At 44.7% G+C, this 12,733-nt stretch overlaps 1 protein-coding gene across 1 annotated transcript in view; it reads left to right on the top strand.

Moving 5' to 3' along the window:
* Nucleotides 1-12,733, top strand: part of DMC1 (DNA meiotic recombinase 1) — a 77,519-nt gene that overhangs the window by 47,154 nt on the left and 17,632 nt on the right. The window contains exons 10-13 of the mRNA XM_075009089.1: nt 2,290-2,363; nt 2,486-2,600; nt 7,882-7,942; nt 12,080-12,196. Of these exons, the coding sequence (XP_074865190.1) occupies nt 2,290-2,363; nt 2,486-2,600; nt 7,882-7,942; nt 12,080-12,196 (367 nt within the window). The remainder of the gene's footprint in view (nt 1-2,289; nt 2,364-2,485; nt 2,601-7,881; nt 7,943-12,079; nt 12,197-12,733) is intronic.

Here is a 12,733-nt window from a genome sequence, read left to right as displayed (position 1 = left end):
ACCTTCTCACACAGGATCGAGGGTCAATACTGCATCCGCACCCTCAGAGACTCCACCTACAGGCATGGCTAATCCATGGCTCAGCGCCCTAGAGAGTACACGTTCAGAGGGAGTGAAGCAGGTCCTGGAGTGTGTCGGAGGACTTCCACCAGAAGGGCTTATGAGCACAAGTGGACACGTTTTACCTCCTGGTGTTCTTCCAAGCAGTTGACACCTCTGGACGCCCCTATAACCACAATTCTGGACTACCTACTAGAACTCAAACAAAAGGGGCTCTCTCTATCCTTGATAAAGGTTCATCTTGCGGCTATTTCAGCCTTTCGACACGAAGAGGAGGGAGCAACCATATTCGCCCATCCTGTTGTCACGCGCTTCTTAAAGGGGTTGGCAAATCTGTATCCCCCTCGGAAACTGATACCTCCCTCCTGGAGTTTGGACTTGGTCCTCCACACGCTGTCGGGACCGCCCTTTGAGCCATTGGCTACGGTTCCCCTTCGGTTACTTACCATGAAGACAACCTTCCTTCTTGCAATTACGTCAGCTCTCCAGGTGAGTGAGCTTGCAGCAATAATGGCCACACCGCCCTGCACAGTGTTCTCAAAGGAAGCGGTGGTCTTGCGATTACACCCAGCCTTCATTCCAAAGGTCTCTTCAGACTTCCACATTAACGAACCGATAATACTACCCTCGTTTTATCCTAAGCCTCACAACTCAAGCAAAGAGGCACGGCTGCACTTATTAGATGTGAGAAGGGCGCTGGCCTTTTACATAGATAGAACTAAGCCTTTCCGGAAATCGGACAGACTCCTGGTGTCCCTCGCACCCAGGTTGAAAGGGGAAGGCCTATCTTCACAAAGGATTTCAAGCCACATCGTGTCATGCATAAGACTGTGCTAGGAGCTTCGCAAGACTCCTCTACCAGTTCCGCCCCGGGCTCACTCCACTAGAGCGACGGCAGTGTCGACGGCCTTCTTCAAGGGAATCGCGCTGAGAGACATCTGCAGAGCGGTGACCTGGTCATCCTACGACACTTTTGCCAAGCACTATGCCATGCACCGGATGTTTGATGAGGATACACGCCTGTCGACAGCAGTCCTTTCAAGGGCAAGCTGCGCATAAATTGGGTACCCACCTCCTTTTTTGGGGGAGGGTTACTGGTGGGTAGTCACCTACGGTGGAGCACCCACGGGGACCACTCGAAGAAGAAAGAGAAGTTACTCACCTGTGTAGTAACGATGGTTCTTCGAGATGTGTCCCCGTGGGTGCTCCACTACCCACCCATTGCTCCCCACTTCGGAGCTCTGTTTCGTATTTTTCAGGGACATATGGGCTACGTCTACACGTGCCCCAAACTTCGAAATGGCCATGCAAATGGCCATTTCGAAGTTTACTAATGAAGCGCTGAAATGCATATTCAGCGCTTCATCAGCATGCGGGCGGCAGCGGCGCTTCGAAATTGACGAGCCTTGCCGCCGCGCGGCGCGTCCAGACGGGGCTCCTTTTCGAAAGGACGCCACCTTCTTCGAAGTCCCCTTATTCCCAGGAATAAGGGGACTTCGAAGAAGGTGGCGTCCTTTCGAAAAGGAGCCCCGTCTGGACGCGCCGCGCGGCGGCAAGGCTCGTCAATTTCGAAGCGCCGCTGCCGCCCGCATGCTGATGAAGCGCTGAATATGCATTTCAGCGCTTCATTAGTAAACTTCGAAATTATTCCTGGGAATAAGGGGACTTCGAAGAAGGTGGCGTCCTTTCGAAAAGGAGCCCCGTCTGGACGCGCCGCGCGGCGGCAAGGCTCGTCAATTTCGAAGCGCCGCTGCCGCCCGCATGCTGATGAAGCGCTGAATATGCATTTCAGCGCTTCATTAGTAAACTTCGAAATGGCCATTTGCATGGCCATTTCGAAGTTTGGGGCACGTGTAGACACAGCCATGGAGCGGTTGATCAGGAACTGGGGGGGACCGGATCGTGCACGTGACTGTGAGCATGCGAAGGACCGACGCGCATCGGTGCATGCGCAACCCCATGGAGACTGCTGGAAATTTTCCGAGCTGCGGCGCCGGGGCGAGCCCGACACCTACAGTGGAGCACCCACAGAGACACATCTCGAAGAACCATCGTTACTACACAGGTGAGTAACTTCTCTTTACTGGCATAGAAACATGGCCAAAAATCCTACAACCCTAACTGATATTGTTACATCTGCAAAGTTTCTAGTGTAAACCTGGTCTTAAAGATACGTCACACCTTGGCTCCTTCTGGTCTTAATTTCATTCTCAAATTACTACCCACTAGGTGAACATCAGATGGAGTTGCTTGATTATGTAGCAGCCAAATTCCATGAGGAAGCTGGCATCTTCAAGCTATTGGTATGAAGCTTTAGGTCATTTTACTCTTTTGCATCAGTTCAGCATTTTCAAGATGAAGTCCTCTCTCTACCTCCTTCCTTTTCTTTCCCTACATTTATTTGTTTTGTCTCATTAATATGCAGATTATTGACTCCATAATGGCACTCTTCCGTGTAGATTTCAGTGGACGTGGGGAGCTGGCTGAGCGACAACAGAAACTTGCTCAGATGTTATCAAGGCTCCAGAAAATCTCAGAAGGTAGGGGGCACCTTGCAGGAAAAATGAAAAATGTATTGGAACTAGTGTGAAAAGGCAGTTACTGGGAGCCAGCATTGCTGCATAGTAACCCCAATTAATGGTAGACATTCCTCAATAAATCTTTTCTTGCCTTGCACAGCCTCCTCCAAGCAAAAATGTGATATTAAGTTAGAAATCACGTAACTTCAAATTGATCAGTGAGCCTCCAGGATTCTTCAATATTCTGAGATTTCTCAGAATTATTTGTATTTCATTAGCATATATGTAACCCTTCTGCCAGAAGGAGTCGGCAGCAACCAGGGCCAGGTTCAACATCTAGGGGTTCCTTTTCATCCATCTCTTGCAGAACTGGCTCAAGCCACCACCCAGTAGCCTGTGAAATTCACACACCCCTGGGCACCTCGGAGAGGCAGTGCTTCCCCACTCACAAACACACAGGCTGCGTTTAAAAAAGAAATGTTTAATGAAAGAGGCAGAAAAGTCATTTGGCACAAGCTTGGGAAAATACCACACACAGAGTTCATAACCAACCCTCAAGTAACTGTCCCATCTCAACTGGATTGAGCAGTGTCCTTGGCCTCTCAGGCTTACCATTCCAATACTGTAAACAGCCAATCCACACACCCAAACTTTCTTCATACCCCCACTTCAAATGCCCCACTTACAACTCGGTACTGTCCATGCAGGCCCTGACACATCACACTGATGCATTCCCTCAATGAACCTGAGGCAACGCCCCTTCTTTACACTGCTTCAGCATTCCGCTTGCTCCCTGCCAGCTGCCCCACTGGCCGGCCTCCAGTCGTGCCATCCAGCCAGCCGCTGCTCCTCCTACCGGCTGGCCACCGGTTGTGCTGTCTGTCCACTGCTCCTCCTGCCCTCTGGTCGCGCTGTCTGCTGCTCCTCCTGCCTTTCGTGCTGTCTGTCCGCTGCTGTCTTGTGGGTTTTGTTGTAGGCAAAACCCTGTGATTCCAGCTCTCGGTGATTTCAGCTCATAGTGGCATTCAGCTCTGGGCCTAGCCACAGCATCTCAGTATCCACCAAGGTGGATTCTCACAGAACAACTATAGACCCATCTTTAGGTCTGCCTGTGGGCAGTGGGGGGAGAACAAGTCAAATCATTCTTGCAGTTGTATAGCCAAAAGACTTGCAGAAAGCTGGTTCAACCACTATGCCTCCTCCTTTTTCACTCACAGTGCTTAGAGGGGGAGAACCTTTGTAATCCATATCTTACACAGTAACAGAGAGATAGCCATGTTAGTCTATATACTCTCAAAACAAAAAAGCAGTCCAGTAGCACTTTAAAGACTAACAACATAATGTATTAGGTGGTGAGCTTTCGTGGGACAGACCCACTTCTTCAGACCGTAGCCATACCTGAACAGACTCAATGTTTAAGACACAGAGAACCAAAAATAGTTATCAAGGCTGACATATCTTTTTTTCTGACTTGTCAACCTTGATGACTATTTTTGGTTCTCTGTGTCTTAATTAAATATTGAGTCTGTTCTGGTATGGCTATGGTCTGAAGAAGTGGATCTATCCCACGAAAGCTCACCATCTAATAAATTGTAACAGAGAGCAAGCCGTGCTAGTCTGTATTCTATCAAAACAAAAAGCAGTCAAGTAGCACTTTAAAGACTAGCAAAATAATTTATTAGGTGAGCTTTTGTGGGACAGACCTACTTCTTCAGACCATAGCCATATCAGAACAGACTCAATGTTTAAGGCACAGAGAACCAAAAACAGTAATCAAGGAGGACAAATCAGAAAATAATGATCAAGGTGAGCAAATCAGAGTGTAGAGAAGTAGGGGCGAGGGGGTCAAGAATCTTTAAAGTGCTGCTGGACTGCCTTTTGGTTCTGATATCTTACCCAGTAATAATGACTGCCCTGTACCCCCCACAAAACTTCAAGCATTGCTGAGACACCACACTTCTTACACTGAGTTGTAGCATAAATTGTGACTTTACAATAACATGTTGTTTACAATAGACAAAACCTCCTTGCTTTGCCTGCTGCTGGCAGGCTTTGTTTACAAGGCATTACATAGGCACAACTTTGTATTTTCATGCAAATGCCTGTGTGCCTGAGCATCTGTTTTGCAGAAAGGGGCAGTTGGAAAGTGTGTTTGGCAGTTTGGCAAGTTAGCAAGGTGTGAATTGAGAGAGCTTCCTTCCAGATGGACCTTCAAGGGCTGATTAGATTGGAGGCAAAGGCTTTGAGCCAGGCCTAACCAGCTAGCAGCTCTATAAGAAGGCAGCCCCAGCGAACCCTGTGAGCAGCGAACAGGAGCAGCAAACAGGGAGTTAGTCGTTGGGAGGAGCCCCATACCTGTTTTCCCTTTCTTATACGGTGTTTCTCTTGTGCCTTTCAAGGCGGCACTAGAAACAAATAAGGGATCTCTGCAAAGGGAAAAAATGGACAGTGACATGGCTGGTGAGAGGTCTGTTGTTGTGACCTGAATGTCATGTGCCATGTTTATCTTCCTCCTAAATGATAGAAAGGATTTTCTATGTACCAAGTGCAAGCTGGTAGCCATTTTAAAAGAGAAGGTTAAAGGACTTGAGGCGCAAATATCAACTCTCAGGTCCATCAGAGAGGGTGAAGACTTTCTGGATAGAAGGCAACAGATAATACTGCAGGAACAACAGGTTGCCCAAAACAAGGAGGAGAACTGGAAGCATGCTACCTCCAGGAGGAGAAAACCAGTTCAGGTCTCTCCAATTGCAGTGGAGTTAAGTAACCGCTTTCAGCCTCTCTCCACAGATGATACGGCAGAGATAATTGCAGCTCATACCTCACAGGGATTGTATCTGAAAGAGTCCCCATGGTTTCTAAGGCATGGGAGGTGCAGTCCTAGGGATGGGAGCTCTATGACCACCACCCCTCAGAGAAAAAGACAGGTGGTGGTGGTCGGGGACTCCCTCCTAGGAGGGATGGAGTCATCCATCTGCCATCCAGACCTAGAATCCTGGCAAGTTTGCTGCTTGCCTGGAGCTAGAATCCAGGATATTACAGAGTCCCTGCCAGAAATTGTTAAACCTGTAGTCTATTACCCCTTCCTACTTCTCCATGTAGGAACCAATGACACAGCTAAGAGCAACTTTGAAGAGATCATGGAGGATTACATAACCCTAGGAAGGAAGATCAAGGAATACAGTGCACAAGTGGTGTTCTCGTCTATCCTCCCTGTGGAAGGAAGGGGTCCACGTAGGGGTCATAAAATCACATAGGTAAATGCATGGTTGCGGGCAGGCTTGCAAAGCTAGTGAGGAGGGCTTTAAACTAGGTTCGTCGGGAAAAGGTGACACAAGCCCTGAGGTAAGAGGGGAAGGAGGAGGGAACAATCAACATGGATTCACAAGGGGCAAGTCCTGTCTGACCAATCTGATTAGCTTCTGTGACGAGATAACAAGCTCTGTGGACATAGGGAAGTCAGTGGATGTGATGTACCTTGACTTCAGCAAAGCTTTTGATACAGTTTCCCACAACATTCTTGTCCATAAATTAAGGAAATATGGATTAGATCCTTGGATTATAAGATGGATAGAAAGCTGGCTTGATGGTTGGGCCCAACCGGTAGTGGTCAGTGGCTCAATATCTGGATGGCAGTCGGTTTCAAGTGGAGTACTGCAAGGCTGAGTTCTGGGGCCGGTGTTATTCAACATCTTTATTAATGACCTGGATGAGAGACTGGATTGCACCTCAGCAAGTTTGGGGATGACACAAAACTAGGGAGAGAGGTAGATATGTTGGAGGGTAGAGAGAGAATCCAGAGTGACCTGGATAAATTGGAGGACTGGGCCAAAAGAAATCTGGTGTGGTTCAACAAGGAGAAGTGTAAAGTCCCACACCTGAGGCGGAAGAATCCCAAGCGTTTTTATAGGCTGGGGACTGACTGGCTCAGCAGCAGTACGATGGAAAGGGACCTAGGGGTTATGGTGGATAAAAGGCTGCATATGAGTAAACAGTGTGCCTTTGAATCCAAGAAGGCTAATGGCATACTAGGGTGCATTAGGAGGAGCATTTCGAGCATATCTAGAGAAGTAGTTATTCCCCTCTATTCAGCACTGGTGAGGCCACATCTGGAGTATTGTGTCCAGTTTTGGGCCGCCCAGTATAAAAAGGATGTGGATTTGCTGGAGCAGGTTCAGCAGAGGGAAACAAAAATGATTAAGGGTCTGGAGCACAAGACCTGTGAGGATAGGCTGTGGGATTTGGGCTTGTTTAATTTACAGAAGAGAAGACTTAGGGATGATTTAATAGCAGCCTTCAACTTCCTGAAGGGGAGCTCTAAAGAGGATGGTGAGAAACTGTTCTCAGTGTTGTCAGATGGCAGAACAAGGAGTAATGGTCTGAAGTTGAAGAGGGAGAGGTGTAGGTTAGATATTAGGAAAAGCTACTTCACCAGGAGGGTGGTGAAGCACTGGAATGTGTTGCGTAGAGAGGTGGTGGGTTCTCCATCCCTCGAGGCTTTTAAGTCCCGGCTTGACAATGTCCTGGCTGGGATGACTTGGTGGGGGTTGATCCTGCTTGAAGCAGGGGGCAGGACTAGATGACTTCCTGAGGTCCCTTCCAGCCCTGTGATTCTGTGATCTCTTTAGGACACATTCCCCAACTCCTTCAGCTCACCTTTATATTTTCATGCAAATGATCTCTGCAGAACACATTCCCCAACTCCTTCAGCAGTATTGAGCTCCTGCTGGCACATTCCTTACATATAGAAGGCCCCATTTAGGGAATTGCAGCACTGTTCAAACAAATAGTAAGACAATTCCTTCTTTGAATAATTAATCTAAATAGACTAGAAAGACAAATTATGAAAGGAAAAACAGAGGTTCAACGGGTAAAGTAACTTGTCTGTTGACACAGTCTGCTAGCAATGTTGGAATGTTGTCATTATTACTGGGTGAGTAGGAAGTTACATTTTCTCCCATTTTGGGAATGTTTCATGACAAGTGATGAAAGGAGTGGTAGAGGGGCTTTCCATACAATACATTTAAAAAAAAAATTTAAAGCTTCTAGGATTGGTTTTTTCTGCTTCCAACGAATGAAATGGAAGAACAATGAAGCCAGCTCTGGTCACTTGTAAAAATCCCATTTCTAATTAATCTAGACCATCAGAAAGATAAGCAGGAGTGTTCTTTTCTTTGTGGTGTGGATACTGTACCTGTCAGTCAGATACTGTCTCTTTTATGCCACTGGTTGGATAATAGGCATGAATTCCAGTTTGATATCTTCCCCTTTCTTTAGTTCTTTATATTGTTCTTTGTTGAAGAATATAATGTTGCTGTGTTTGTGACCAATCAGATGACTGCGGATCCAGGAGCAACTATGACGTAAGCCACTTGCTCTTCTTTTTTCTTCTAAACTCTTCCTCTTGCATAAACACTTAGCAGCTACAGGAAATAGAGTTTTGTTGGAAATGGCAAGCATGCACCCTACATCTTTACACAGGCTTAGTGCTGGGCTGTGCTTTGCTGAGGCCAATGTCTACACTAGCAGGCTTACAGTGGCCCAACTGTACCAATGCTGCTATGCTGCTGTAAGCTCATTCGTGTAGCTGCTGTGTGCCAATGGGAGAGAGCTTTCCTCTTCATGTAATAAGATGACCTCAATAAGCAGGAGTAGGAATGTTGGCAGGTGAGGCTACAGAAGACTACGCATTCTACAGTTTATGTCACTCAGTGTTGCATTTTTTCACATCTCTGAGCAACATAATGTTTTGCCAATGTAAGTGGTGGTGTTTAGACTTAGTGAGAGACACTGGATACATGGCTGGTGAGCCACTTGAAGGCTGGATGTGAACACACCCTTCAGTTAACAAGTAACAGAGAGGGAACCGTGTTAGTCTATTAACTATCAAAACAAAAAAGCAGTCCAGTAGCACTTTAAAGACTAACAAAATAATTCATGAGGTGAGCTTTCGTGAGATAGACCCACTTCTTCAGAGCAACATACTGTTAGGTGAGTTACTCAGAAGCTTCTCATCTAAGACAAAAGGTGGCTGTAGAACATAGCTTTGTTTACGCTGCCAATTGAATGGCAAAACTTTTGTCATTCACAAAAATAGCAAGAAATCCTGTGGCACCTTATAGACTGACAGATTTATTGGAACAAAAAGGCAGTCCAGTAGCACTTTAAAGACTAACAAAATAATTTATTGGGTGATGAGCTTTTGTGGGACAGACCCACTTCTTCAGGCCATAGTCATACCAGAACAGACTCAATATTTAAGGCACAGAGAACCAAACACAGTAATCAAGGTTGACAAATCAGAAAAATACTATCAAGGTGAGCAAATCAGAGAGCAGAGGGGCAGAATAGGGTGGGGGGAGTCAAGAATTAGGGTATGCAAAGTATGCAAAGTATGTAAAAGAGCCCCTATAATGAGCTAGGAAATTGTCATCCCAGTTTAAACCACGTGTTAATGTGTCGAATTTGAATATAAAAGAGTTCAGCAGCCTCTCTTTTCAAACAGCTGTGAAAATTCCTTTTCAGTAAAACACAGACTTTCAGGTCATTAACAGAATGGTCCACTCCATTAAAGCGCTGGCTGACGGGTTTGTGAATCAGGAGCATTTTTACATCTGTTTTATGCCCATTAATTCTTTGTCTAAGAGAGTTTGAAGTCTGTCCAATGTACAAAGCATGTGGACATTGTTGGCACATGATGGCATATATGATGTTAGTTGAGGAACATGAGAATGTGCCTGTGATTCTGTGACTAACCTGGTTAGGTCCAGTGATGGTATTGCCAGAATAGAGTTGTGGACAAAGTTGACAAAGGACTTTGTTGCATGGAAAAGTTCCAGGACTGGTATTCCTGTGGTATAGACTGTGGCTGTTGGTGAGAATCCTCATAAAGTTGGGAGGTTGTAGGAGAGAACAGGCCTGTCACCTAGGGCCTTCTGGAGTGTGGCATCCTAATTAAGGATAGGGTGTAGGTCTTTAATAATGCGTTGCAGTGGTTTGAGTTGGGGGCTGTAGGTAATGACCAGTGGTGTTCTGTTCTTGGCTTTTTTGGGCCTATCTTGGAGTCGCTGGTCTCTGGGTACTCATCTGGCCGTGTCACTTTGTTTTTTTATTTCTCCTGGTGGGTAATTCAGGTTTATGAATATGTGGTAGAGATCTCGTAGTTTTCAGTCTCTCTCAGTAGGATCAGAGACTGTAAGCTTTCGTGGGCAAAGACCCATTCCAGGTTTTTGCCCACGAAAGCTTATGCTGCAATAAATCTGTTAGTTTATTGCCACAGGACTTCTTGTTGATTTTGTGGATACAGACTAATGCAGCTACCCCTCTGATAGTTGTCATTCTCAGGTGCTTTAAAAAAACCCCAAATAACAAGTATTTTGGCAGTATTTTGTTGGCCCTGTTGCTAAAAGCTATGTAGTGTAGACAGAACCTGAGTGAGCATGGGTAAAGCCCTGCGGTATCTGCAAAAGTGGGTTGCATATACATGTATTGACATCTGCAGCTGCAGATATCCACAGATATTAAGTGAATATTCTATGGTATCAGAGTGCCTGGCTGTAGATAAAAGATTTCTTGATATGTTTCAGAATATACAAAGATACGTATGATGATCCATGGCTTTCTTGTACACAGCATCTGTAAGGATCCATTGTTAAAGCTGATTATGATGTCCAGCATGTTGATGCTAGTGAGGAGTAATCCACAGAAACCTGAATATATAGGTTTAAGTTGTTAAAGTTCTGTGAGGGATTTTAAATGGTCTGTTCAGAGGATGAAACTATCGGGAATGTATCTCCAGTGTCATTAATTTTGTAGCACATTTTTCCAGAAATTCTTCTGTGAAAAGGTTGCTGTATCCTAATAACCATAGCTGTGCCATGGTTTGGACAAAGTATTGTTTCACGTAAAATTATTATGAGTGAGGATGTAATGGATTAGTTTGGTAAATGTTTTTGGGTGGATATGTGATGTTTGAGTGAATATCTAATGTTCATATTGTCTTGTAGATATTGAAGTCAGGCAGTTATGTGAGGGAAGGCAGAACATTCAAAACCTGAAAACATAGAAGAACCAAGAGAGAGGCAAAGGCAAAAAGCAAGAAAATGGAGCAGTAGCTTGTAAGCCTGTATTGTATAGTAACCTGGAAAAATAAGGTAGAGACAGCTTTTAGGTTTAGTGTTGGCTAAGGAGGCTTGTGGCTGTAAGCTAAGGAAGTGCTCCATTTGTTCTTGGTTTGTCTAGCATTTCAAGAAGCAGGAATTTGTACATTCTTATCAGTAAATAAGATTTCCTCAAAGAAAATACCAGATGCCAGCAATTTCTGCTTCCAGCTGAAACATCCCCAGGGCTTGAACTTTGATTAGCCACTCGGTTCAAAAAGGGGCACCAAATCATTCACAAATGACACTTAGGGCAGGTCTACACTAGGTGATAAGTTCAAATTAAGATATTCTACACTATTAGAAGATATTCTATTATTATTTCTGTTATTAATGTTATTAATATTAGAAGATATTCTAATCTACACTAGGTAATAAGTTCAAATTAAGATAATCAACTCCAGCTATGTAAATTGCATAGCTGGAGTTGACAGACCTTGATTTGAATTTTAGCGTCATCCCCACAGCAGGAGGTTGACAGGAGAAATGCTCCTGTTGACGTCCCTTACTTCTCCCAACTGCAAGGAGTACCAGAGTCAATAAGAGGCCCTCAATGTTCCATTTAGCACATCCATCTTAGATGCACTAAATCATCCTCTGGAGTGTTGATCCGCAGGTAAGAATAGACGTAACCCTAGGTGTTTCTTTGAGTCTTTACATTCTTTTTCTTTCACTATCCATGACCTGTCTGTTATAATGGCACCTTCACCAATCATTGAACTTAGAAAACGTATCATAAAAAACATTGCACATTTTGAGCAGAATTGTTGTGGAACCAGTTTAGGTGCAAATATTAGGGGTGGGATCTCTGGAAACACTCAGTATTGCCCCAACTTTGTTCCTGTTAAAATCCATATGAGCAGCATTTGGCCAATACTGAGCACTTTTGAAAATCACACCTAAGCACATACATGTATCAAAAATGTAAGCCAGGTCCACACTTGGAAATTAAGTTGATGCAATTACATTATCCAAGGTTGTGAAAAATTCAGGTCCCTGAGTGGTGCAGTTAAATTGACCTAATTTTGGTGTAGACAGTGCTAAACTGATGTGAGAATTCTCCTATCAGCCTAATTACCACTTCTCTGGGAAGTGAAGTACCTATGCCAATGGGAGAATCCCTTCTGTTGGCATTGGAAGTGTCTTCACGAAAGCACTACAGTGGAGCAACTGCAGCAGTGCATCTGTATCCCTTCACTGTTTTAAGTGTAGACAAGCCTGTAGCTAAATCTTGTTACACATCCAGTCATCTGAGACCATCAAGCCTTGTATGATGGCTTATTACGTTTGTTAGCTTATGGAATTCACCAAAAGAAACTTAATTATTTTTTGTTAATTTAGTTTTCAGGCAGACCCAAAGAAGCCCATTGGCGGCCACATCCTTGCTCATGCTTCTACCACAAGAATTAGTTTGCGGAAGGGAAGGGGGGAGTTACGTATTGCCAAGATATATGACAGGTAAACACTTTTGTGGGATTGGAGCTCTGTTGAGTGAAGGATTAATGTGTGGCATAACTCATACTACTGAAACATGATAGCATCATAGTTGGTTGCTGAGTTCCAGATGAATCCTGCTTCTGAATGGCATTTTGAGAAAACAGTGCACAAGAAAGTTAACTAGGAAACCTAAGCTGAAATTCTATTTTAGGTTGAAATTCTTTACTGGTGGGTGAGCTAAGTTACAAGAAATTGTCCTAATTGCCAGTAGACAACAATGTTGTATAATTAGCTGTCTTTGCCCAGAGTAGGTTCAGGACTGGAAAATAGGGGGTTCTGTAGATCAGTTTAAATCAGATCACTGTGGACAGGGCAGTTCAGGATGGAGGCCAAGTCTACACTGTGCGTTTTGCTCAATACAATTCATGTCAGTGAACAGCCACCAAAGTTTGTATATTGGTTAGGCATGTACATGCTTAACTGCTTATGCTGGTGCTGCACAGATTCACCAGGAGTGCTTGTGTCAAAATAAAGTTCTGTGCACCAAAGGTAGGCCTC

The sequence above is a fragment of the Carettochelys insculpta genome, chromosome 1, assembly GCF_033958435.1.
Source record: "Carettochelys insculpta isolate YL-2023 chromosome 1, ASM3395843v1, whole genome shotgun sequence".
Classification (NCBI taxonomy): Eukaryota; Metazoa; Chordata; order Testudines; family Carettochelyidae; genus Carettochelys; species Carettochelys insculpta.
The sequence above is the reverse complement of the archived record's forward strand: the minus strand, read 5'-3'. Positions and strand labels throughout refer to the sequence as shown.